General features: G+C 38.5%; 1 protein-coding gene across 4 annotated transcripts in view; it reads right to left on the bottom strand.

Annotated features, from left to right (window-relative positions):
- LOC149172188 (actin-related protein 8-like) overlaps positions 1–27911 on the bottom strand; it is a 593626-nt gene that overhangs the window by 44508 nt on the left and 521207 nt on the right. For 3 of the 4 annotated variants that reach the window (XM_089424239.1, XM_089424242.1, XM_089424241.1), the window contains 2 exons: positions 9623–9709; positions 9279–9418 (listed from right to left, as the gene is read on the bottom strand). In XM_089424239.1, coding sequence (XP_089280365.1) covers positions 9279–9418; positions 9623–9709 — 227 coding nt within the window. The remainder of the gene's footprint in view (positions 1–9278; positions 9419–9622; positions 9710–27911) is intronic. The other variant, XM_089424240.1, reaches the window with a different exon arrangement.

The following is a 27911-nucleotide window of genomic DNA, read 5'->3' as shown; positions in this document are numbered from 1 at the left end:
TTTTCGGAATGTCTTCGACCTTCATTCTAATTTGATGATATCCCGAACGAAGATCCAACTTGGTGAAGTAAATTGATCCATGCAATTCATCCAGTAATTCATCAATAACAGGAATGGGGAACTTATCTTTAATAGTGAGCTTGTTGAGCTCCCTATAATCTGGACACATGCGCCATGATCCATCCTTCTTGTGCACCAATACTACTGGAGCTGAGAAAGAACTTTGACTCGGTTGAATTATACCAGCCTCTAACATTTCTGCAACCATACGTTCAATTTCACTTTTTTGGACATATGGATATCTGTACGGCCTGATGTTTGGAGGAACACTTCCTGGAATCAGATGAATAGCATGATCATGATCACGCATAGGTGGGAGACCTTTGGGAGTATCAAATACCTTGGAATGATTGTCCAGGACTTTTTGGAGATCTGGAGAAATAGATGATTCCAATGTGGAAACATCTAGTGAACATAATTGTGCAATTACACCTCTTTGCTCCTTTTTTAGAAGCTTTGTCATTCCGTTAGAGCTGATTATCTTTCCTGGTTTCCCTGCAATACCCCTTAATTCAACTTCCTTTCCTTCCACAGAAAATTTCATGAAAAGTTCTTGAAAATTAAAAGCTATTGTACCCAAGGATTGTAGCCATTGGACTCCTAGTACAACATCAGCACCTCCCATTGGAATGGAAAGCATTGGGCTAGTCAATACATATTCTCCCATGGATAGCTTGATATTATGGCACTTTCCAGAACAATTTATTGTTCCTCCATTTGCAATCATCACTTGACACTCTGGAGCTGGATATAGGAAGCAATTCAATTCTTTTGCTACCCTATAATGAATAAAATTGTGGGTGCTTCCTGAATCAATCAACACTATTACCTTTTTCTTCTTGATTTGTCCTTCTATCTTGATGGTTTGAGGAGTGGTAATTCCCGCCAATGCATTACAAGATATGGTTGGATTTATTTGTTCTTCATCTAGGCTTTGTTCCTGGAATATATCCTCTTCTTTTGACCTTTCTTGCTCCTTTTCTTCTTCCTCTTCACAATCTATGTAGAATAATTTCTTCTCAGCACATTTATGACCTTTTGTGTATTTGCTATCACAATTGTAACAAAGCCCTTTTGCTCTTTTTTCTTCCAATTGTTGTGGTGTCAACCTTGTAGGTTGTGGAAGACTATGGGCAACAACACTTCCTTCTTTATAGTTGTGAATGGTATGCTTCCTAGTTGCCATAATTTTGCTTTCCATTTTTCTTGCTAACCTGAATGCCTTCTCTAATGAATCAGGTTCCCAAAGGCGCACATCATGTTGGATATTATCCTTTAAAGACCCTATGAACACATCAATCCTATGATCTTCTGGAATATCTTTTACCCTTATGTTCAATTTTTGGAACTCCTCAATGTGCTCCATTATTGAACCCTTTTGTTTGAGACTTATCAATTGGCTAAAGAAAGTGTTGCTTTTTGTATCCTCATAATGTGCTATTAATTCTTCCGTAAAAATGGCCCAAGTGATAAATGGTTTACGAGAACAAAGCCATTGATACCATACAAACTGATTTGGTTCCAAATATAAAGTTGCCATACGTACCTTTTGTGTGTTTTGCACATTATTGAGATCGAAAAATTGCTCCATCTGTAATATCCATGTGGCGGGATCCTTGCCATCAAACTTCCTCATATCAATTTTTGGAACATGGTGAGTCTTTGATCCAACATTAGAGTCTATGGAATCATGATTAACATTTCTTTTGTCCTCATGATGAGTTTCCTTTACTACCTTTTCACCATTAGTGACCCTTTCTTGTAGCAACTTCTTCAATTCTTCCATGTTTGTATTCAAATCTATCTTCAAATTTGCCATCGAATCCTCCATCTTAGCTTCCATGCCCTTTATCTTAGATTCCACGCCATTTACCTTAGATTCCACGCCACTTATCTTAGCTTCTGTTAGCTTTTGTGAGCGTGACATTTGTTGCACTTGTTCTTGTAATTTTGATATATCATGTAGCATTTCTTCCTCTTCTTCATGAGTCATGCTAGAGCTTTCAGGTTCCTTACTAGGTGTTTGCATTTTCTTTCCTCGGGGCATCAGTTACCGATAATAATGCTTTACTATGTCCTTTGAATTCCGTTAAACCAAGCTTACACAAAAATTAAAAAAAAAACTACACACCTTTTTTCACTTAATAGAAGCCTGATATTGAATCTGATGTATCTCTGTAATTTCGGATCATCCAATTCTGAAATTGCTACCTGTAGTAGCCTTCTGCGTCCTCTTTCCAATGCCACAAGTCTGAGCCAAATTGGATTCTCCAAGGAAGAGTTATGTGAAATCTCCCACGGTGACTTGATTTTAGACTGGTTCAGTAGAGCGAAGTTGTACGACGTACCACGAGTCACTGTTTCGACCTTTGGATCTGAAAAACACCCACAAGAAACTACAGTCCGTCCTCTTTCTGTAACTTCTTACGAAACTTCAATCCGATGCTCAGAAAGAAAGTTATGACAATTTTCCCCAGGTCACCTGTTTTGAGTGTAATTCAGGAGTCATCAAAAAGACCAACTTCCTGAGATCATATCTCCGAAAATATCGCGCGAAAAGCTCTGAAATTCGGACCCAAGGTTCAGCGCGATGTCTTCTCAAATGGGTTTTTTTTGCGACTTCTGAAACGTCACAGAAAAAAAGTTATAGCGAAAATGCCACGATGACCTGTTTGGAGCAGCGAAACCCTAGAATCCAAAGCTCTGATACCAAATGTTATGAAACCAGCTTAAGAAAAGATAGAAAAGAAAGATCAACGCCTTAGAATTCAGCCTCTTCGAGGGGGCAACCTCCTTTACATTACATAAATGAACAATTCTTGGATGATACAAATGAAAATACCTCCTTTCTATATATAGGAGTCTAAGTGGTCCCAATACAATCAGAGCCTACATAACAATAATATTGTAGGGCACAACAATAACAATAGTGGGCTTCTATGTGGCACAATAGTAACAATATGGGCACTACATGGGTACATCAATATAAATAAGGGGTATAACTACAATAGTAATGGGATAATCACTAGTATTATAGGGACCCAACATTCCATCTCGCCCAAACTGTCGAACTGACTCCTCTAGTCACTGCGCAACATTGGTCTACTGCCTAACAAGTGAAAAATTCGAACTTTTGGCGAGAAAAGTCCTCTGAGGAGAAAATTCACCTTCTATGTGTCTTTGCTCTTTTCCGACGGATTTCTGCTCTGGAAGAAACTGCACCCTTCAAGCACTACGCTAAGGCTCTGCATCATTCCCTCTACCTCTGTAAGCTCACGAACCAAAAATTTACCTCTCCGTTGACTCTCTCAGAGAGAGATTTCCTCAGAATCTCTGCTTTACCGTCTCCTTCTTATACTTTTCTCGTTGAGACTTCAACGGCCGAGATTAAGTCTCTAATCAACGACTATGATTAAAAATTGACTTGATTCTCTTTCTAGAACATTCTCACCCATATTTATGATTAATACGCATTAATACTTTAATTTTCCTAAGTTTAGACTTAGGAACCCCATTAAAAATATTAATTATTTTAATAAAATACAATCCGGGTGGAATTTCACCAAACGTTTTCTGGGTTCTTTAGAACTCATGTGCCTTAGCCTCTCCACCAATTTTCATGGTTAGAGCACAGCTGATGCTACCAAAAACTAACATATTTTTGGCATCGAAGAGCCGAAACATCAAGAGGAGGGTATTTGCCACAAAATATCTTCTTTTGATGGGCATCCACTTCAATCTTGTCCATAAATTTATTTGACCTAGTTATTTTCCCTAAGGTAAAACCCTAGCCTAGTCTTGCTTCAACTTAGGGGTTTGTTTGAGGGTTTCATAAGCCTTTGTCTTGTTGAAAATCATTGTTGGAAACCTTATATCTTTGCCTTGACCTTTGGCCACCCCAACACTCAACAAATCAATCAAGCCTTAGGTGTTGTGCTCTTATCCCTAGGCCTCTATAAAGAAAGCGAATTGCCTCCAATAAGAGCCCTAAACCTAAATTATGCCTTTTTTGAAGAACGTCTCATTGTGTTACCTTGTACCCTAACATTAGAATACCCATTAGGTGACCTTCTCACATACCGAGACTCCTCCCATTAGTGAAAATCCGTAAAGAGCAGGGGGTTTTGGCTGTGGTGACAGTGGGCCAACACCCCAATGTTGCCACTTGGTCTACTGTCATCCTTGTAGGGATCCCCTCTCCAAGGCTTGCTAGATTTTGCAGAAACAAACCCTGACATCCAAACAATGATCCAACATATGACCTTCTTGAAAAATAAAATCTTAATACAAGATGAGTGGCAGATTGTGAGAAAGATCAACTTTCGATTAAACTAAAGATTGGTCCTACTATAATGGTATTTGATCGTCTTGTTCTTAAACCACTTTGAGGATGGGCACTGACAAGGTCTCTTGTTGATCCAATTCTTCATGGCTGATTTGTTGTTCTTCTTTCTATACTTTATCACCATTAATAGAAGATTCCAAGGAAACCACTACTAAACTTGGCTCTTTAGCTCCATCTTCATGGAACTCTGCATATGACTCAAGTTTTGCAACTATCAGTTCATGATCATCCAACGATAAACCACTTTAATCCCGTCTATTATTGGAATATTGATAATAAGATGCAAGGCTTCCATCATCATGTTATTTCACAACAACAAAAATTCTTACAATCTTTGGGCAACCTCAAAGAATTCCTTTCCTCTTTGGGAAGACAAGAAATACTAGCCTAAATTTGTTGGTTTCTGACTCTAAAAGAGGGTATGAAATGTTGGATAAAAAACAAAAACATTATCCACCATTATATTTCACGGTCAGCATGCAAGGGGGATCTTATCATGTTCAATGATGAATTTGACATGAAATTCAAGAAGAGTTTCATCTTCTCTCTTCTTAATGTGAGAAAACTCAAAAAAAAATTCCCACGCTGATTCAACATCCATGATCAATCGTGATCTTTTTGTAATGACGTCACCAATGGATTTTGTTAGGTGGTAATCCACACTTGTGTTCCAAAATATAATTTTACATTCGCTTAGACCTGGAATAATGCCCTTTGTGTGGTCAAATTAGGGGGATTTCCTCTTGTCCACAAGTATGATTCAATCCTACATCAGATGGAGTCACTAGGTGAGTAAAAATAAAATATAGAAATTAAAAAAAAAACTCACTGATGTCTTTAGAATAATTGATTCACGAGATCCCCAACAACAACGCCAATTTGTTAGCACATAAATACACACCATAGGAAATGCTGACTCCAAGACTTGTAACACAAAAATGATGGGATAACCAATAGGTAATCAGCCCAAGGGTTACTAGCAGCTTGCCTCTCCATTTGAATTGGTACTTGTCAATCTTGGGGGGGTTTCTAGCTTGTCATGAGCTGAATATCATCAACATATATGCAAATCAACATAAAAAATCAGCACATAACATGGATCCTTGGCATGCAATCAAGTACCTAAGGATAAAAATGGTTGGTTAATTAAGAACAAATGTGATAATTTTAATTAGTAATTAGCAAAATATGAAATAAAGAAAGAAGAAAATGTGCTCTAAGTGACTAATAACATCAAAGTAGAGCCAAACCATCTATATCACCTTATAAAACATGAAATATCGTGTCCATGAGCTGAGAAGCAAGAAGAAAAGCATGGTCAAACTTTGTCTTTTGTATTTTCCAAATGATGGGTTATGTCATAGAAACAAGAGAGAAGATGGACTACAATAAAAATGCCCTACATAGAATATATATATATATATATATATATATAGAGAGAGAGAGAGAGAGAGAGAGAGAGAGAGAGAGAAATGATGGAAAAGAGGCTTTGTTTATGAATCTCAAGAAAACTTTTCCAAATAATGGCCATTCGACCCCTCTCTATGGAATTCTCATCCTCCCAAAGAATGCGCAAATCTCATGCTATATGCCTAGGTTATCTTTTGGTGAAGTGAGTGGAAGTGGAGAAGTTCTCATGTGCCTAACCCATGCACCTTATTAGAAGTGATGAGGAGTGAAGTGAACTCAAACAAGTTCAAGTCAAACTCTCCCATGCACCTTGGGTGAACTGGAGTGGAGAGAGAGAGAGAGAGGTCCATGCATTCAATTTCAACTCCCCATGCACATTGAGTGAGGTGGAGTGAAGTGGACATGAGCCATGTGCTTTCTCCACTTAACTAAGGATAACTCAAAGAGGTGGCCTCATGTAAGCTCATGTGCACTAAACTAAAGTGAACTAAATTGAAGTGAAGTGAACTGAATTGAAGTTATTTGAAGAGGAGCGAGGTCAAGTCAACTCCAATCCAACAAGGTGCTCTGAGATGAGATGGTGCATGTGCCACATCATTGTCGTGTCACTTCCATGTCATTGCCACATGGTGCATCCTCTTGCTACCATTTGTCAACTTTCATGGAGACCATTTGCTATAAATAGACATGCCAAAAATAATAGTCCTAGGGAAAGATAGAAAATGTCTAGAAATACTAGGGGAACCCTACTAAATATAGCATTCCTAAGAATAATCATTGCAAAAAATAGACAATTGCATGTCAATGAAATTAGGCTCATTGGATTCAATTTTCTACAAGGAATCCAGATGTGTTCAGAATCACCATGCCAACTTCAAAACGTCAATTATTAAAAATAATAGTGTTTCACATGTTGCCCAAAATGAGATTATTGGAATTGTGAACTTGTAAGGATCTCAAGTATGCCATCACCTTCTTTGTACTCTGATTGCTAATAATATCAGTGTCTTCCAAAATTGATGAAAGTGGTTGTGAAATGTCTTTGACTTTGGACCAATATTGCACGAACCCGGATTGTTTTTGAGAAGTGGAGCGTCAGAATCATCATTTTCCAAAAATACTCAGAAGCAAATTATCTCGGATATTAAAAAGACATCTAGAATGCCAAATTAGTTGCAGAATATATGAAAACATGCATATTTGTACATAAATGAAGATAGAAATGACTTCCATAGTACATTAATGATTATTATTCGAGCACCAATTATCTAGAATCTAGATTCCATCAATTACAAACAAACATACAAATTTTGAAGACATATAATAGATAATAGACCATTACTAGCAACGGTCAACAATAACATGACCAAATAGTTATGTTTATAAAATAGGCCATCTACACACCGAAATATGAAGACCAAAAGGTCCAAAACAATAAATTAAGCTAGTTGCCAAACATCTCTTTATAGAAGAAGTGTTCGCCAATTGTGAAAGCACCCATGTTGCCAAATTTTGCATCTATGGGGTAGCACCACCATGCATGTTCCACCACTCCTTGGCAAACAATGTTCCACCATCCCTTATATTGGGATCCTCATCACTAGTATCATCCTTCATTTTTCTCCTCTTTTCTAGCCTTTATTTCTACCTCGATTCTCTAGGGACAATAGTCGGCACCACCCAATATTGATCAAACTGCCTTATCCAAGCGTTAAAATAAGGTAAAAAAAGCTTAACATGTTTGATTAATGATTTTGGTTTGAGTGAAGGGTACATTTTTGCTAAGGTCATGCAAAAGGAGTTCAACAATCAACGCCATCAACATTGGGGTACATATAGGGTTTGGTGTTCTTGGTTAAATGTCAATCACATACCCTCATATACGATAGAATCCAATGAAACACCACAATCTCATTGATCTTGAAATCTCATAAACTGTTAAGTCTATTTAATTTTGAATGGGATCTGAAATTCTATTTTCTCCATATGAAAGTCCAATGAAGTTAGAACCACTCTCAAACATCCTGAAACAATTAATGGGAATGTTAAAAATTTTAAGTTTCCTTTGCTTTAAGAATTTAACATAAACATAAGGGAACGTCTAGTGAGCGCCTAGGGAGTGTCCAGGAAGCTTGACGAGAGCATGTATAGGAGCGTGATTCGACATGTGGGAGTGTGGTTCGGCACATGGCAGTTCCATATTTCCAAGAAGCACACATATCGAGGTTGAAGCGTGGTTCTGTTTTTTGGAAGCACAGTTTTAGGGGCGCTTCGGCCACTGTTCCATATGGTGCACAACTTTATGGGCACTTCAGCAGTGGTTCCATATGGTGTGCAGTTCTGAAATCTGGTGTGTGGGGGGTTCCTACAACACCATTCTCGACTAGTTTCAAATCACTAAAAAATATTGCATCTAATCTCTATTAGAACCATCTCCGACCTGAGTGCAAGCTAACTTTGAAAGCACACACTCTAAGAGTTATCTCTGAACACCATTGGTTGGCTCTTAACCGTCCAGGTTGCAAAGGGAAAATCTGAGGGTTGACATAACCTAGGTTACATATTTAGATTGGGATCAAGTTCTATATCATGGAAGAGAAAGGGAAAACTTGTAGTGGCATTGTCATAGATAATGTCAGAATATAGGGTATTAGTTTCAATTACTTGCAAGGCAGTTTGCCTGCAGTCAGTACTATTTTCTCTGTAGGTACTACATGATGGAGCCACTCAACTTCACTGTGACAACACTAATGTCATCAAGTTGTTTAAGAAACCAGTCTACCACACTTGTATGTAGCACTTCATCAGAGAAAGGTGCAACAAAGAGAGATCGAGCTAGTATTCTGTAGCACTGAAAACTAGGTTGCAAATATATTCACCGAATCTCTGTGAAAAGAAAAGCTTGTAAAGTCTAAGGGCGGGCTTGGTATGTCGGTCAAAATGAGTCAATGTAACCATTAAGGGGTAGGTTTAAAATGTTAGAAATTAGGTTTTGTGTCCAAGGAGTTATCCTAATGGTTAGAATCATAGTACATACACAAATGCATTTGTGTGCTTTTATAGCATTAAATCATAAAGGTAAAATGTGGAAGAAAGAAATGGATCATTTGAGGAAGGCCATTAGTCAATATTAATAATCAGTCCTTGTTATATTGATGTACCCTAAATTTAAGGTAATACTTGATTCATCTTCTTAATAGTATTCTTCATTCGCATTCCTGTGTGTGCATTTCTCTCAGTTTGTGCTATGTTACTGCTACTCTTTTTCAAAAGATACATGAATGACATAATTTTTCTCCCTTCTGCTAAGGCACATAGAACCAAAAGATCTAACTGAGCCCTAGAGTCCACATCTTTGAAACAATGTCAGAATATAATATGCCTTTTTCTATTTATTTGTTTCCTTATAAAAAGCATAAATAAGACAGCAAAAGCACAAAAACAGCTTATTTGAGTTTCATACCAGCCAAGCCAGGCAAACATGCACTTCCGCCTGCCAAAACAACAGTCCTGAACCATCCTTCATCTGCAACCTTCCCTACTTCAGATGTATTGCAATGCTCAATGCAGAGTGCCACTGCTCTATGCAAACCCATAGATTGTCTATGTCCAAGTCATAATAAGATACACACGTTGTCAACCTTTTTGAAAATAAACCAAACAAATATAGTTCTACGATGAATGAAAATAGATGGAAAGGTTCTCCCAAAAAGACACTCCAATCAGTTTGGCCAAAAAAAATATTTTACAAACTTATTTTTTTGGTCAATTAAAGATAAATTGAAAAGTAGAGCATGACATTTTTACCTTTGCAATAATTTGCATCTAAATGCCAATTGACAATCCCGCCTTTTCCAGGAGAAAAGAAGATGCTCCAAAGGCATCTTTCCATTCCTTTTTACAAAGTACATCTTTTATTTTTTAAGCACATAGAAAGAACAGAAAATATTTACTTGAGACTAAGAAGATACAAATAGGAATATGTGGTACGTATTGCCTCAGTACTTGATATACAGAACTCATATGTATAATACCAAAATAAATAATAGTTAGATATTTGAGGCATATTTTTCTATCAAAGTTATTTTTGTTGATCCTGATTCCTAAAAAGATAAAACCTGTAAACAAATTGAGAATTACCACGTTCATGTAACATAAGAAGCATTTTTGATGTAGAAGATCTATATTAAACTTCTCATAGATCACATCATCATTGACAAATTTGTTGATGAAATCAAAGAACATAAGACGCATTTTTGATGTAGAAGATTTGTATTAAACTTCTCATAGATCACATCCTCATTGACAAATTTGTTGATGAAATCAAAGAGGTTTATTTGGGTGAAGAGGTATAGTTAAATTCAACTTAATGAAGAATTGAACAAGGATATGTTTTTATATTATTGGGTCCTTCTTAAGATCTTGAAATGGCATCCTCATGCATGTAATGTAGTTACTAATGCAGCATTCACAGGATGACAATATGAGAAAGATGTATACATGGAAGCGTTATTTGTGGAACAATGAATTTGAGCCTAGAGGTAATTGCCAAAGCCTTATTAAATTCCCTCACTATACGTGAATTAAATATATGGTAATATGCAGCAATGTCATTTGAATTATTTAGGCCTGTGATTTATAAGACAGAGAACCAAAGTGTGGTTGCTGATGCTTCATCTAGAGTGCTGCAGGGTTATAACCTTTCGTGGTCCAAGAATTAGTATCATAAGAAACTAAAGTGGCTAAGAGGATAGAAGTAAAATCTATTGAGCTAAGAAGCCGTATTTAGAGATTGAAAATTGACATAAAATTTATTTAATGTCGCCTGGTCACCAAAATAGGTCATGGACTCCAGTACAATACGTGTTAGTTTTCTTGTGAACATAGCACCCGGTATTTAATTCTTAGCAGAAAACTTACAAAATAAACACACAGCTAGGCTTGTAACAAAATATTAGCGAAAGCAAATATAATGATCTCAATCACAATGTTACAAACAGATTTCTGCCCAACAAGTTTTTCATTAACAAACCCAAACTTATGTGGGCTCCCGTCCTTGGATAATGGCCCACCCGAGAAAATACAATATAAAATAACTTGATCTAATCCAACAGATCTTCCTTAGATTGGTGCTCAAACTCTCCTGCATATCTAGATCTCCAGCCTCTCTGCACTCCCTTGGACCCAACACACCACTAATTGACATGCCACTCTCAATCTTGTGTTGTTATGTCTTTCTCCTTCCCCCTAGCCTTGCTTTAATAACTTTACATTGAGCTAAAATCTTAACCCTAACACTAATCTCAAAATGATTAATGACTAAGATAAGATCTTGCTGGTGATTCGGGGTAGCATCGGATGTGCTCTAGCCATGACAATTGGTGGAGAGGCTAAAGCACATGAGATCTCCATGACCTAGAAATGATTTGGGCAGATTCTACCTGGTTAAGGAGATATTAAAATAATTAATATTTTTAATGGAGTTCCTAAGTCTAAACTTAGGAAAAATAAAATATTAATAGGTATTAATATAAAAGAGGGCTGACGCAGAGGGTTTTGGGCTAATGCTGAGGCCAGGTGGGCTGATGCAGAGCTTCAGAGTGTGTTGGAGAGGGTTTCGTGGGGCAGAATTTCCGAATATTTGCTTCCGAATAGAGAGGTATTACTGCCAGATTATTTTCTCTGTAGGGTGAGCTGGTTTGGCACCCAGTTGTACTCAAATAGATTGCATAATAAAATAACCCTCTTAATTGTTGCACTGGTTTTCCCAAGTTGGGTTTTTCTAGGGACAATTTGTCCAAAAATAATGGTGTCACTTGTGTGTTTGCTATTTCTTTCAGCTGTTGATTTGTAGATGGTTGAGACTATATTGTGTTTATTTCAGTATTTATATGGTTAAATAACTTGTTCGTAATTAACAAGTAGGAGAAATAAACCAAAGAATACAGATAAAATTTATAACGGGTAATACTTAGAAATTTCAACATGGTATCAAAGCGTGGTTGTAAATCACAGGAGAGTTGAAGGCATCAGTCGAATTAGATCATTTGTAGCGGAAACAGTTGTCCCGAGTGATAGATGTTGTTCCTAGCAGAAAGCAGCATAGAAGGGTTGACGCAGAGGGACTGCGTCATTAGTTCGGGCCAAAGAGAGGCTAGTACAGAGGTTGAGGAGGGCAGCAAAGGCTCAGAAGAGTCACACAGAGACTAGGAGGGTTGACGCAGTTGGCTAGGAGAGCATTTCAGCCAGTGCCGGGATTGCGCAGAGCCTAGAGGCTTAGTCCTTCAGTTGCTAGGGCATAGGAAGCTGTGGGCAGATTGCGGGAGTGAAGCTGGTGGGGTGTAGTTACTGCCGAGATAGAATAGTACCTAACGGGGCAAAACCAAGGTAGAGGGAGTCGCTACCTAGGTGGATTTCTAGCCAAGAAATCCAGATCAGTGTTGCAGGTGCATAGGAGATTGGAGAGGTGCGACTCGACAGTTGGCGAGCGGATTTCCAAGAGGGCAATTGAGACTCAGAGGGAGTCTAGCAGAGAACTTCCAGATAGGAAGTAGAGACTCAAAGGGAGTCAAAGAAAGAACTTCCAGAGCAAAGTAGAGACTCAAAGGAGTCCAAAGGAAGAGCAGAGAGATGGCCATGAATGGACTGAGGGATTGGGATAGGCTGGATGGGGCATCCGACTTTGTGGTCTGGAAGGCCAGGATCCTGTCCATTCTAGATAGACATCGCATCAAGGCCTTCGCCTTGAGAATAGTGGCTATCCCAGTTGATCTAGATGACAATGAAAAGTACGAGGAAACAATGGCCAAGGCGAAATGCATAATCATTGATGGGGTCAAGGATCATGTGGTCCAACATATTGCTGAGAAGGAAACGACAAAGGAAATGTGGGACACCTTGAAGATGTTGTATCAGCACACTTACGTGCAGAGGAAGATGTTACTTGAGAATCAACTGTGGTCATACCAGATGCAGAAGGGGGAGCCACGCCGGATGGAGTTGATGGTGAGGACCGCTCTAAACGCATTCTTCGAGAAATGGAGACATTCGTCCAAAGTATTATGGGTAGAGAGAATCTTCTAGATTAAGAAGATTTTTGGGCAGCTCTTCGCCAAGAAGAGATCAGATGGTTGTCTAATACGGGAAGTAGCAACAAAGGAGTCTGGATCAAGAAAGAGGAGGAAGAGGACGCAGCTTTGGGATCTGTGAGGAAGCAGGAGAAGAGGAAGAAAAAGGACCTCTCCAAGATTAAGTGCTTCAACTTTGGGGAACTGGGACATTATGCGAACCAGTGTTCGAGGAAGAAGAATAAGGGAGAGGTGTATGACTCCAAGGCAGTGCTAGCGAAGGCGGAAAAGGAGTTAGAGGAGGATGACGATTGTGCCATGAGTGCTCATGTACCTCTAGAGAAGAGGTGGGGAGACACTGAGCTGTAGTCAGGAGGACTACAGGTGACGAGGGGCAGGATCCTTGAGGTACCCAAACTCTTGGATTATACCTGGCTATGGGAGCCCCGAAGTGAGAGTAGGAGGATGGCGAATGTCAGTAGAAATGGATGCGGATGAAGCAGCAGAGAGTGCTACAGTGCATTAGTCCCGGGTAGCGCAGAGAGGGTTGCAGCAGTGCGAGAGGCACAAAGGAGGTTGCAACAGTGCAAGATGGCATAGAGAGGTTGTAGTGGTGCGAGAGGCAGGGAGTTGTTGCAGCAACACAGAGGCAATAAAGGGAGCATGAGATAGCGGTAGAGAGAGCTTCAACATCGAAAGTGTTTCTAGCATGATAGGGATGTCAGTAGTTGGGTGGATCAGTTACTTACTTCTCAGTAACTAAGTTGGAGTGTAGTAGCAGTTAGCAGTAGCACGATGCAGCATGATGAGAAGGGGTTGCAGTGCAAATGCAGTGTTGGGAGTGTTGACCACTACGTGTCAACTTCCAATAGCAGTACACCCCCTTTTCTTCGCAAAAGGGATAGCGCTTGATTGACGTGTCCGTGCCATTCGACAATCATCGTCGACTTGATCAATTTATGTTGTAAACCTAGTCTGCATGTGTGAATTGTAAATAATCTTAGCAAAGTTGAGTCATGTATGTAAATTGCCTAGGTGGACCTAATTTTATAGTGATAATCTACGTTCCGGAAGGTTTTTTGTCTCACCGATCCATGATCGGCAGAGTTTTCCTTCAGCCTAACCCCAAAGCCGGAATGGATTTTGTCATTAGAATATTAGGAGAATCCTAGTAAGTTGATCTGATAGATTATAGTTGTGCTGCAGAACTGGGTGGTTTATGAGGGTTTATGTCAAATGGGTTCTCCCCCTTGAGATGTAAAGTTGTAAAAGTCATGATGTAAAGTGTCTTGAGGGTTAGAAAATGTTTTAATCCCCTCATAAGTCCTAAGTCCTAGGTGATTTTTCCAAAGGCTAAGTTTGAGGATCCATTTAAAAATAAATAAAAAATTAAAAAATAACTAAAAAATAAAAATTTATAAAATAAAAAAATAAGACAAAATTTATAAAATAAATTAAAAATAAGTAAAAACTTTAAAAAATAAAATAATATTTTTGAGTAAATAAATGCAAAATTTCAATTTTTTAATGCATTAAAAATTCGACAGATGAGATTAAGAGATATCTTGATCCTCATCGACGGTCGAGATCATTTTGACATGGATCACTCGAACTAGCCGTTTGGAATTTTTCCTTTAAATAGGGTGCTAGGGGTCTGTTGACCACTACCGGTCAACTACCCATGCAGTGCACCTCCTTTCTTTTGGCAGAGAGGGGTAGCTCCTGAACGACGTGTCCGTGCCAGCCTACAGTCATCAACAACTTGATCATTTTTGTTGTAAACCCAGTCTGCATGTATGGATTGTAAATAATCTAAGCAGATCAGAGTCATGTATGTAAAATTGCCTAGGTGGACCTAACTTTCTAATGATGATCTGCGTCCGGGAGGTTTTTAGTCTCACCGATCCATGGATCGGCAGAGTTTTCCTTCAAACCCGACCCCAAAGCCGGGATGCATTTTGTTATTAGGACTTTAGGAGAATCCTAGCGTGTTAATCTGCTAGATTATAGTTGTGTCGCAGAACTGGGTGGTTTATGAGGGTCTATGTTAAAGTGGGTTCGTCCCCTTAAGATGTAAATTGTAAAGTCATGATGTAATGTGTCTTGAGGGTTGAAAAATGTTTTAATCCCCTCATGAGTCCTAAGTCCTAGGTCCTAGGAGATGTGTCCAACGGCTTAGTTCAAATGATCCATTTAGAAAATAAATAAAATAAAAAAAAAATAAAAAATAAAAAATAAAAAATAAATAAAAAATAATAAAAAATTCATAAAACAAAGCAAAAACCCTAAATAATAAAATAATAATATTTCTTGTGAACACATGCAAAATATCTTTTTTAAATAAAATCGACGGATGAGATCAAGAGATGTCTTGATCCTCATCAACGGTCGAGATCAGTTCTACATGGATCACCCAAACTAGCCGTTGGGATCATTTCCTTCATATAGGGTCTTAGGGGGTCATTTTACAGGTTTATCTGATCTGTGAGTCTGTACTGAAAAGCTCTCTTGTAATCTGATTTTCTGGTTAATAAAAAGACTTTGGGGTTCAAAACTGGCTGGTGTTACTCTCTGGAATTGCTGTGAGATGTTTGCTTTTCTGCATATTTCAGTTTTCAGCAGTTAAAAATAGCTGGTTTTTTCAGAGCATTGTGAGTACAGGTAGCTTGCTCACGTGCTAGGGTTTGAATGTTGTAGGGTTTCTGGAATAATGGCAGGTATCTCCATTATTTCTTGAAATCTAGTAGCATTTCTTGCCCTCTTTGCTGATGTTTGCTTGAGGTGTGCAGGAAACCTTTAGGTGAAGGGTATTTGTGGGCGTTTGGGGAAGTTCTGGGCTGAACCAGCCGACTCCCACAGGCTGTTCTGTGCAGAGCCCAGCTGATTGTGCCATGGGTTAATTTTTTAAAGTTTATTTCATGATTTACATTGAGAAATTTTCTTTCTGTTCACAGTAAAGTTCAAATTTTCTGATATTTCAAAAGTATTACTGCAATTATTGTCAAATCTAGCTGTACCAGAGCTATAAATTTTTGTGACTTTGGGTAAATTTTAAAGGGTTTATTGCAAAATTCTGTGTATCTGCCAAATTTCTTTTTCTGCAAGATATCTGTCATCAGGGTTACAGCCTTTTTCTGATTTTGGCATTCGACAAATTTGTAAATTGGTGAACTGGCTTACATCCAACGCTGCATCAACGTGAGAATTAAACGTGAATGAGGGTGCTTTGTTAATGGTTAAATCATCCCAGGTATTTCCAAAACCCTGCTGTCTTCATTAACCTGCAAGCACATCACTGCAAAACGACAGAGAATATTTTTTTGAAACATAATGGAAGCGTGAAAGTATACGCAGCTTAGGTTTTCGATTTGAGTAATTTGTGATTTGATTTCTGGTGAAACGTATTGAGCAATTTCATCAAACCAGGCAAGCCACGCTCAGATGAGTTTCAAACGATTTTCGTTTACGCATTGAAATCTTATACATATTCAATCTTTCGGATTTTTCAGGGTTACGACCCAGTGGTTTTTCCGTTTCCATTTTCGGGTTTTATCTGAATACCATCGCAGTCTGCCTTTCATTTTGTTTTACGTGGTCTAGGGTTGCGTCGGCCAGTTTATCTCTCTGCGTTCGCATGAAGGAGTCGTTTTCAGTCTTTGGTTATGGCTGTATGCGTCGGTCTTTAAAATTGTAAAATCGCTGCTTCCTTCCTTATCCACCGTCACCTGTGCTCGAGCTTTTCATTTAAGTGTTCAGTCTTTTGCAGCAGAGCAGGGTTACGATATTGCTTTTTTCCGCAATACCTTTCAGCATTTCTGCTAGACTGGCCGCTTCTGAGATCCGTTAACTCCCGCTGGTTGACATTGCTTCTGCGTCTTTCCTTTTGGAGTTTGGCCTGTGGCCCTGTGCCTATCGAATCCTCCGTCCCGCATACCTGCAAAACCCATCAGATCTAAATATCAGCGTTTCGATTTTTTTTTTTTTTACTTGTTGTAAGTTTGATGTCATACGCTGCACGATTTAGTTTTGTCATGTGCCCAGGCAGTTCGATTCGAATGGTTTAATTTTGATTGTCATATATGCATGCGTGGTCTTGTTTTAGAATAGGTTTAGTTATAGTTAAATTCATTTAGATTTCCCTTTTAAATAAAATCGTATTTCATTTAGCATTAGTTTAGAGTTACCGTTTTTGATTTCATTTTAATTTAGTTTCGATTTGATTTTGTTCTTTTTAGAAAACATATATAAAAAAATATATATATATATATATAAAAGAGGGTTTCGTAGGTTTTAGGTTTAGTTTTAAACTTTTCTTTAATAGTTAAGTTTTAGATTTAATTCAAATTTAAATTTTTAATTTTTTTTTTTTAAATTTCAAAAAAAAAAAAAAAAAAAAAAAAAATTCTGAAAAGCATAAAAATTTCTTTTTTTGTGGAGAATTACTTTTACCACCTTCAGTTGTTTATCATTGTATATCTTTCATGCTGAGATCTGAACACAAAATAGATATCTGGTTTCACTGTTGTTTAAAGCAATTTATTTCTCTTAGTTTGCTGGATATCGTTATTTGAAGAGCGTTGTGGTTTTACTAGATATTTAAAGCATTGCTCTCTTTATCTGATGATTGTTGTCCGTGGTTCATGTTCTTATATCATCTAGCTAGTAATCATTTATATCTTTTAAGGCACTGGTCTGCTCAATTCATCAAATCATTTTAGTGCTTATCTCAATCGTGCATCTCGTCTCCCAGCCCAACTGTTTAGCAGTTGGCCTCCATCACCTTACAGGGTCTCCCCCCCTTAGCCGCGGGAGACGGGCTTAAACGGAGAGACCGGGGATCAGAGTGACAGCCCCCGGTCTGAGCGTTGTCGTGTCAATCCGCGCGACAACATTTTTTGGCGCCGTTGCCGGGGATAGAGTTTTTCTGTCCTTGGTTCTTGCTTTTCAAGCTTTTCTGTGCTTAGCTTCTTGTTCAAGTGGCGACTCCACTTCCTATATTATCTACAAGAGTGTACACTAGAAGACATCCAAGCAGTCTGTGCAATCCTACTCCTGATCCTGAAAAGGTTTATAGGGTGCGATCACACAAACTCGCTTCTCGTACACTTCTTGGAAATCTTGGACAAGAAGCCCTCTCCGATATTCATTTGCTCTTTAAAGGTCAAGTTAGGCGCAACACCATGAGTCTGTTGGGTCCTTGTGATTTCTCTAACATTCCTGGAGCCCCCAATGATATTCCATCTGTTGGGATAGACAAATTGCCTAGCTTTCATGGAGATAATGCCATTACTGTTAATTCCCATTTGCGAGATTTCAACATATGGATGGCTAAGTACGCTAGATCTCCTGATTTTGATCATGAGGATGTCAGGATGACCCTTTTTATCTTGACTCTAGGAGGTGATGCTCATGACTGGTTTACAGAAAAACCTCCTAATTCTTTTGACTCTTTACAATCAATCATTAATTCATTTAGAGAAAAATATGGAGATAAGAGAGAGGGAAGACATCTTATAAGAGCTCTTACTCTGATGAAAAAGAGAGAAGACGAAACTGTTGAACAATTTAATAGAAGGTTTAATGGTATTATTAGAGAATTACCTCAAGACTATAAACCTTCAGATAAAACTCTCCAAGATTTTTATATCGATGCCTTTGGTCCTGAACCATCTTATGAGTTAAGGCGTGCTAAACTTACTGATTATCGAGATTGCCAAGCCTTAGCTGTAGAACTTGAGAAGGACAAGGCAGCTTCTGGGAAGTCTGAAATCCCAGGCTTTGATAGGGCTGCTACGAAACTAAAGGAACCTAAGGGAAAAGCAGCCCAGGAGCCAGAAAGTGAGCTTGTTCTTAAATTGCTTCAAAAAATTGAAACTATGGAAATCAATCATAATAAGGAGATAAACACTTTGCAGAATAGGTTAATTCAAATGGAAAGAGCGCAACCGCAAAATTTTCAGCCTCGAAATAATAATAACAGAAATAGTAACTGGCAAAGAAAGGGTCAATCTAGTGAGCAGAGGCCCCCTAATCCGCTTACCAACCTGGTGGATAATGCTCCTCCTTACTGTCGTGCTTGTGCTGATTTTCACGAAGAGTCCTCTTGTCCCATTATCAGAAGACTTTTCGATAATGGAATGTTTGGGACAGGTGAGCAAATAAACGTAGTAGGGAGCAAGTTTCCTTTGCCCATGGATGATTGGATAGAGGTTAAGGAAAGGAGCTATGATGTTGTGAATCCTAAATCTGCTTTTAGTATAAATAACCTTGAAAACGAAGATGACATTTTGGCCAGGTTATATGGTGAGAAACCCTCTCCTGAGAAAATTCTGGAAATTGCTAGAGATAAGGGTTTAACATACCAGAGAAGGGATAAAGATCAGAGCGGGAATCAAATTCCTCCTCGAACTTTAAACCCTGGTATAAACTCTGGAATAGATGTCGATTTGGGGAGTTGGTTTAATAATGCTAAAATCTGGGTTCCCGTGTCTGAGATCGCTAAGATCCCTTCCCAAAGGGACAAGTTACTAGAAGCAATTCAGGGTCCTCAAGTCAACGCTTCTCAACAGAAGATTCGTGAGGTTGACTATCAGGATGCTCCTATTTATCTGCAAAGCGTAGATGCTGATAACAAGGATCATCAACCCTTCTTTATCACCTTATTAGTCAATGGGTATAAATTGAATAACTGCATGTTGGATTCAAGTGCATCTGCTTGTGTTATGACTAAAAGGGTTATGGAACAGCTTAACTTAAGAGTTTCCAGACCCTACTATAATATATGCGCCATGGATTCTAAGAAGATCGAAGTACATGGTTTAATCAAGGATTTGCAAGTTCATCTTTCGGTCTACCCAGACATCATGGTGGTTATGGATATTGTTGTTGTTGATGTACCTGATGCTTGGGGTATGCTGTTATCTAGAAAGTGGGCCTCTGATCTAGGGGGAAGCATTCAGATGAATTGGTCATATGCTATGATTCCTTCTCCTAGCGGTGATGGTTTCGTTAGACTAAATAGAGAGCCTGAGAGGAAATTTCATGTTGAGGATCCTAAGAAGCCTCGTAACGAAATAATTAGAGAACAATCTGACATCGGGAACTATGCTATCATGTCCAATTTCATAATTCCTCCCGATGATGAGATTAAAGATCTTAAGGATGAAGTCTGGTATATGTATTTTGATGGTGCGTCCTCTAGTCATGGTAAAGGTGCGGGAGTTGTGCTTAAATCTCCCCTTGGTCACGTATTCAAGTTTGCCTATCGTTTAGAATTTGAAGCAACCAACAATGTTGCTGAGTACGAAGCTATATTGTTGGGTCTTGAATTGGCCAAGGCTTTAAGGGTTAAATTGCTTAGCATCAAGGGGGATTCCGATTTGGTTATCATGCAGCTTAAAAACAAATTCACATGTAGAAATCAGAGATTAAGAAACTATCGAAATGCTGTGTGGGATACTATGGAGCACTTCGATGCCCTTAACCTTGAAGCAATTCCTAGAGGTCTAAATAGTTTGGCAGATGAGCTTGCCGTAGCTGCTACCACTTTCCAGTTGTCTGACGAGTTAATTAACGATAAAATTAAAATGGAAGTAATATTCAGACCATCTGTTCCAGACAACTCAGAGCATTGGCAAGTTTTTAATGATGAAAAACAAGTCGTTCGTTTTCTCAATCGTTTGGATGAGTTTGAGGATTTCCGGATAGTTTCTGGCGAGGATGGTTCTTTAGATCATGGACATATCATAAACCCTACTCCCAGAAATGTAGTTGCCTTAGAGCAACATTTTGATCGGCATGATGCCACGAAGCTGAGAGAAGAAGACAAGTTGGACCCAGGCGAGTACCTTGAAGTTAACATTGGTACTTTTGAAAATCCGAAAATGGTTAAAATCGGTAAAGGTACTAGTCTGGAGGAAAGGAAAAAGTTAATTGATTTACTTCGTGAATATCGAGATGTTTTGGCTTTTTCCTATGATAAGTTGAGGGGCTATGGAAGATATTATGGAGCATACTATTCCCTTAAAAGACGAAAATGCTAAACCATTTCGGCAGAAACTTAGGCAGATTAATCCTAAGTTAGCCCCCCTGGTCCAAAAAGAGCTTGCGAAGATGCTTGCAACAGGAATCATCGCTCAAACTAGGCATTCGACATGGTGTTCGAATTTGGTGATTGTCAGGAAGAAGAATGGTACAATAAGACTTTGTGTCGATTTTAGAAACCTTAATCTAGCGTGCAAAAAAGATAATTACCCTTTGCCAAAAATGGAAACTTTGTTGCAAAGAGTAACTGGGTCTGGAATGATGTCATTGCTAGACGGTTTTTCTGGGTATAATCAAGTTTGGGTTAAAAAGGAAGATCGACACAAGACCACGTTCACAACACCATGGGGCACTTTTGAATACATCAGAATGCCATTTGGGTTAACAAACGCTGGAGCTACTTTCTAGAGGGCCATGGACTATGCCTTTAAAGGGTTAATCGGGAAAATTATCGAAATATATCAAGATGATCTTACTGTTTTCTCTAAAGATGGTATCAGTCATATAGATCATCTTAGGCAAGTTTTCGATAGATGTAGAGAATATGGAATTTCTTTGAATCCGGCTAAGTCTGTTTTTGGGGTTACTGAAGGGAAATTACTCGGTCATATCATTTCTAAGGAAGGAGTCAAGATCGATCCCGAACGAGTTGAAGCAATTCAAAAGATTCCTCTCCCGCATAACCTCAAGTCCCTTCAGTCTTTCCTTGGAAAGATAAATTTTATCAGAAGATTCATCCCAAATTATGCAGAAATAGCTAAGCCCATTCAAAGTCTTCTGAAGAAAGATGCGAAATTTGTCTGGCAGGAAGAGGGCAAAAAGGCTTTCCAAGAAATCAAGTCTGCTATCGCGAAAGCTCCTGTCCTGGTTAGTCCTGATTACTCAAAGGATTTCATGATTTTTTCTTTCGCTTCTGAAGATACCATTGCCGGTGTCTTGCTCCAAAAGAATCGAGATGGTCACGAGCAGCCTATTGCTTTCATGAGTAGAGCACTTCAAAACTCTGAGTTGAAGTACAATACCATGGAAAAGCAGGCCTATGCCCTGGTCAAGTCTCTCAAGCATTTTAAAACTTATGTGGGTTATTCTAAGATCATTGCTTTCGTCCCACATTCTGCTGTTAAGGACATATTAACTCAAACTGATTGCTTAGGGACTTGTGCTAGGTGGGTTACTAAGATACAGGAGTATGATTTAGAAATCAAACCCACCAAGCTGATTAAAGGCCAAGGTTTAGCTCAAATGTTAACGGAAAGTAATGAGAAGACTCTTGGTTTGTTTTGCCTTGACGATCTATCTTCAACAGAATTGAGAAGATTAGCGGAGCATGAATGGTATAAGGACATAGTTTACTACTTAACAAATCTTGCATGTCCTAATCACTTAATCGCTCATAAGAGAAGGGCTCTTAGACTAAAAGCCACTAAGTACTGCCTTATGAAGGATGGCCTTGGATGGAGAAATCCTGAGGGCATAGTGCTTAGGTGTGTTGACGATGTTGAGTCCAAAAGATTAATTGCGGAATTTCATTCAGGATTTTGTGGTGGTCATTATGCCGCTAGAACTACCGCCCACAAAATCCTGAGAGCTGGCTATTATTGGCCTTCAATTTTTTCTGATGTGCACAAGTTTGTTAGGACGTGTCAAGCCTGTCAGCTGTTCACTGGGAAGCAGAAGCTTGCTGCCCTTCCTCTACAACCTGTTATTGTGGAGGCACCTTTTCAGCATTGGGGTCTGGACTTCATAGGGAAGTTCCATGAAAATTCTAGCAATGGCTACTCATGGATTTTGACTGCTACAGATTATTTCACTAAATGGGTAGAAGCCATTCCTGCTAAGAATGCCACTGAAAAGGTGATTATGGATTTCATTGAGAATAACATCATTACTAGATTTGGTGTCCCCGCTAAGATAACTACGGACAATGCCAAGGCTTTTAGTTCTTCAGAGTTTACATCTTTTTGTTTCAAATATGGCATTGTCTTATCTCATTCGTCGAATTACTATCCTCAGGGTAATGGTTTGGCTGAATCAAGTAATAAAAATCTCATAACCATTATAAAGAAGATAGTAGGAGATAACAAGAAATCTTGGGACAGCAAAATCAAGTACGCTTTGTGGGCAGACATAATTACTAAGAAGAAATCTACTAGTAAATCTCCCTTTGAATTGGTTTATGGCTTGAATGTTACCTTACCTGTGCACCTAAGATTGCCAGCTTATCAGCTTCTCCAAAATTTTTCCGATAATAAAGATGTTGTTCAGAATAGGATAGATCAGATTGTGGAATTGGATGAGGCTCGTCGGACAACTTTTGAGACTATATGTAAAAATCAATCTAATATTAAGAAAAACTTTGATAAATGCTCTCGATCTAGATCTTTGCAGGTTGGAGATATGGTTTTACTTTGGGACCGCAAAAATGAAAAACCGGGAAAACATAAGAAGTTTGACAGCTTGTGGCTGGGACTGTACATCATTAGAGATATAGCTGGACCAAACTCATTCCACTTGAGCAGATTGGATGGTGAGCCACTTCATCTACCAGCGAACGGCCAAATGCTCAAGCTGTTCTTCAGAGATGATATCTGATGCCATGGGGCATCTTTTGTATTGTATTTCTATCCCTACTCCTTGTCTTTTCAGCATTTTATTTCTGTTTTTAGGATTAGATTTACTTTTCATGTTATTAGTTAGTCAATAAATGAAGAGCTTTTATCTTTCCTGTGCTTAATGTATATGATGATTTTGGAATGGACGCTACTCATTTTTATTTGTGTGTTGTATGGATGCAGATTCTGGATTCTCACATTCCTACCAGTGCAGCAACGTGTCCCCAAGTAGAGCCAGATGTTGACCACTACCGGTCAACTACCCATGCAGTGCCCCTCCTTTCTTTTGGCAGAGAGGGGTAGTTCCTGAACGACGTGTCCGTGCCAGCCTACAGTCATCAGCAGCTTGATCATTTTTGTTGTAAACCCAGTCTGCATGTATGAATTGTAAATAATCTAAGCAGATCAGAGTCATGTATGTAAAATTGCCTAGGTGGACCTAACTTTCTAATGACGATCTGCGTCCCGGGAGGTTTTTAGTCTCACCGATCCATGGATCGGCAGAGTTTTCCTTCAAACCCGACCCCAAAGCCGGGATGCATTTTGTTATTAGGACTTTAGGAGAATCCTAGCGTGTTAATCTGCTAGATTATAGTTGTGTCGCAGAACTGGGTGGTTTATGAGGGTCTATGTTAAAGTGGGTTCGTCCCCTTAAGATGTAAATTGTAAAGTCATGATGTAATGTGTCTTGAGGGTTGAAAAATGTTTTAATCCCCTCATGAGTCCTAAGTCCTAGGTCCTAGGAGATGTGTCCAACGGCTTAGTTCAAATGATCCATTTAGAAAATAAATAAAATAAAAAAAAAAAAAAAAAAAAAAAAAAAATAATAAAAAAAAAAATAAAAAATTCATAAAACAAAGCAAAAACCCTAAATAATAAAATAATAATATTTTTTGTGAACACATGCAAAATATCTTTTTTAAATAAAATCGACGGATGAGATCAAGAGATGTCTTGATCCTCATCAACGGTCGAGATCAGTTCTACATGGATCACCCAAACTAGCCGTTGGGATCATTTCCTTCATATAGGGTCTTAGGGGGTCATTTTACAGGTTTATCTGATCTGTGAGTCTGTACTGAAAAAGCTCTCTTGTAATCTGATTTTCTGGTTAATAAAAAGACTTTGGGGTTCAAACTGGCTGGTGTTACTCTCTGGAATTGCTGTGAGATGTTTGCTTTTCTGCATATTTCAGTTTTCAGCAGTTAAAAATAGCTGTTTTTTTTTTCAGAGCATTGTGAGTACAGGTATCTTGCTCACGTGCTAGGGTTTGAATGTTGTAGGGTTTCTGGAATAATGGCAGGTATCTCCATTATTTCTTGAAATCTAGCAGCATTTCTTGCCCTCTTTGCTGATGTTTGCTTGAGGTGTGCAGGAAACCTTTAGGTGAAGGGTATTTGTGGGCGTTTGGGGAAGTTCTGGGCTGAACCAGCCGACTCCCACAGGCTGTTCTGTGCAGAGCCCAGCTGATTGTGCCCTGGGTTAATCTTTTAAAGTTTATTTCATGTTTTACATTGAGAAATTTTCTTTCTGTTCACAGTAAAGTTCAAATTTTCTGATATTTCAAAAGTATTACTGCAATTATTGTCAAATCTAGCTGTACCAGAGCTATAAATTTTTGTGACTTTGGGTAAATTTTAAAGGGTTTATTGCAAAATTCTGTGTATCTGCCAAATTTCTTTTTCTGCAGGATATCTGTCATCAGGGTTACAGCCTTTTTCTGATTTTGGCATTCGACAAATTTGTAAATTGGTGAACTGGCTTACATCCACCGCTGCATCAACGTGAGAATTAAACGTGAATGAGGGTGCTTTCTTTATGGTTAAATCATCCCAGGTATTTCCAAAACCCTGCTGTCTTCATTAACCTGCAAGCACATCACTGAAAAACGACAGAGAATTTTTTTTTGAAACATAATGGAAGCGTGAAAGTATACGCAGCTTAGGTTTTCGATTTGAGTAATTTGTGATTTGATTTCTGGTGAAACGTATTGAGCAATTTCATCAAACCAGGCAAGCCACGCTCAGATGAGTTTCAAACGATTTTTGTTTACGCATTGAAATCTTATACATATTCAATCTTTCGGATTTTTCAGGGTTACGACCCAGTGGTTTTTCCGTTTCCATTTTCGGGTTTTATCTGAATACCATCGCAGTCTGCCTTTCATTTTGTTTTACGTGGTCTAGGGTTGCGTCGGCCAGTTTATCTCTCTGCGTTCGCATGAAGGAGTCGTTTTCAGTCTTTGGTTATGGCTGTATGCGTTGGTCTTTAAAACTGTAAAATCGCTGCTTCCTTCCTTATCCACCGTCACCTGTGCTCGAGCTTTTCATTTAAGTGTTCAGTCTTTTGCAGCAGAGCAGGGTTACGATATTGCTTTTTTCCGCAATACCTTTTAGCATTTTGGCTAGACTGGCCGCTTCTGAGATCCGTTAACTCCCGCTGGTTGACATTGCTTCTGCGTCTTTCCTTTTGGAGTTTGGCCTGCGGCCCTGTGCCTATCGAAACCTCCGTCCCGCATACCTGCAAAACCCATCAGATCTAAATATCAGCGTTTCGATTTTTTTTTTTTTTACTTGCTGTAAGTTTGATGTCATACGCTGCACGATTTAGTTTTGTCATGTGCCCAGGCAGTTCGATTCGAATGGTTTAATTTTGATTGTCATATATGCATGCGTGGTCTTGTTTTAGAATAGGTTTAGTTATAGTTAAATTCATTTAGATTTCCCTTTTAAATAAAATCGTATTTCATTTAGCATTAGTTTAGAGTTACCGTTTTTTTTTATTTCATTTTAATTTAGGTTCGATTTGATTTTGTTCTTTTTAGAAAACATATATAAAAAAAAAAAATATAAAAAGAGGGTTTCGTAGGTTTTGGGTTTAGTTTTAAACTTTTCTTTAATAGTTAAGTTTTAGATTTAATTCAAATTTAAATTTTAAATTTTTTTTTTTTAAATTTCAAAAAAAAAAAAAAAAAAAAAAACAAATCCTGAAAAGCACAAAAATTTCTTTTTGTGGAGAATTACTTTTACCACCCTCAGTTGTTTATCATTGTATATCTTTCATGCTGAGGTCTGAACATGAAATAGATATCTGGTTTCACTGTTGTTTAAAGCAATTTATTTCTCTTAGTTTGCTGGATATCGTTATTTGAAGAGCGTTGTGGTTTTACTAGATATTTAAAGCATTGCTCTCTTTATCTGATGATTGCTGTCCGTGGTTCATGTTCTTATATCATCTAGCTAGTAATCATTTAGATCTTTTAAGGCACTGGTCTGCTCAATTCATCAAATCATTTTAGTGCTTATCTCAATCGTGCATCTCGTCTCCCAGCCCAACTGTTTAGCAGTTGGCCTCCATCACCTTACAGGGTCTCCCCCCCTTAGCCGCGGGAGACGGGCTTAAACGGAGAGACCGGGGATCAGAGTGACAGCCCCCGGTCTGAGCGTTGTCGTGTCAATCCGCGCGACAACAGGGTCATTTGAGATTAGATTGGATCTGAGAGTTTGGTGCTAAAGAAAGCTCTCTTGTAGTCATTTTTTTTGTGCAATAAAGAAGACTTTGGGGTTAAATATATTGCTGGTGTTACTCTTTTTTTTTCCGAAGAAAGAGAATTCATAATTTCTATTAATAAGAAATTACATGCTGTTGATGCCATTGGCATATGCTGTAGTGTGGTTTTCGCCACTGCTCAGAAAAAAAACAAAATTTACATCAAATAGAGACCCACAGAGATACGATGGATCTGTATCCCTCAGAGAATGTGCAATGTCTCAAAAAAACCAAAATAAACAGAGCTGTAGAGTGTATCCGCTATACAGAAGCAAGATCTGTACTGTGGCTGTTATATACAATGAGTATCATAGCATAGCAAAAAGGACGATCTGTACTGTGGCTGTTATATACAATGAGTATCATAGCATAGCAAAAAATTTAGATGGGGGCATTGCCCCCCTGTAGGAGGCCGTCAATATATGGTCGATGAAAAAATCTGTGCATCCCATCTGGATTGTATTCCTCGATCAGCCAATCTCCTAGAGGTCGATCTGCCGCTTCTTTCGAGAGCCGGTCAGCAGTTGTATTTCTTTCCCTGTAGATATGAGAAACAGTGATCTGGTCAAAATGTGTTTTAAGAAAAACAATTTCTTCCAAGATATGTTTCAAAGAATATGCATGACAGATAGATTTGTTATTTTCCCAATCAATCACAATCTTTGAGTCCCCAAAAATTTGAAGTTGCCGACAGTTTTTGGATAAAGCAAAATAGAGGAGATGTCTCAGAGTAATTAGTTCAGCATGGTTGTTGGTGCCAGGACCAAGTCCCATTCTCAGGTGAAAATAGTGTGTATCGGATAGGTGAAAAAGAATCCCCCCCCC

This window comes from Pinus tabuliformis, chromosome 4_2 (assembly GCF_031772625.1).
Source record: "Pinus tabuliformis cultivar Carrire ecotype Pingquan chromosome 4_2, CPIR1, whole genome shotgun sequence".
NCBI lineage: Eukaryota > Viridiplantae > Streptophyta > Pinopsida > Pinales > Pinaceae > Pinus > Pinus tabuliformis.
Note: the sequence above shows the minus strand (reverse complement) of the source record. Positions and strands in the feature narration are given on the sequence as shown.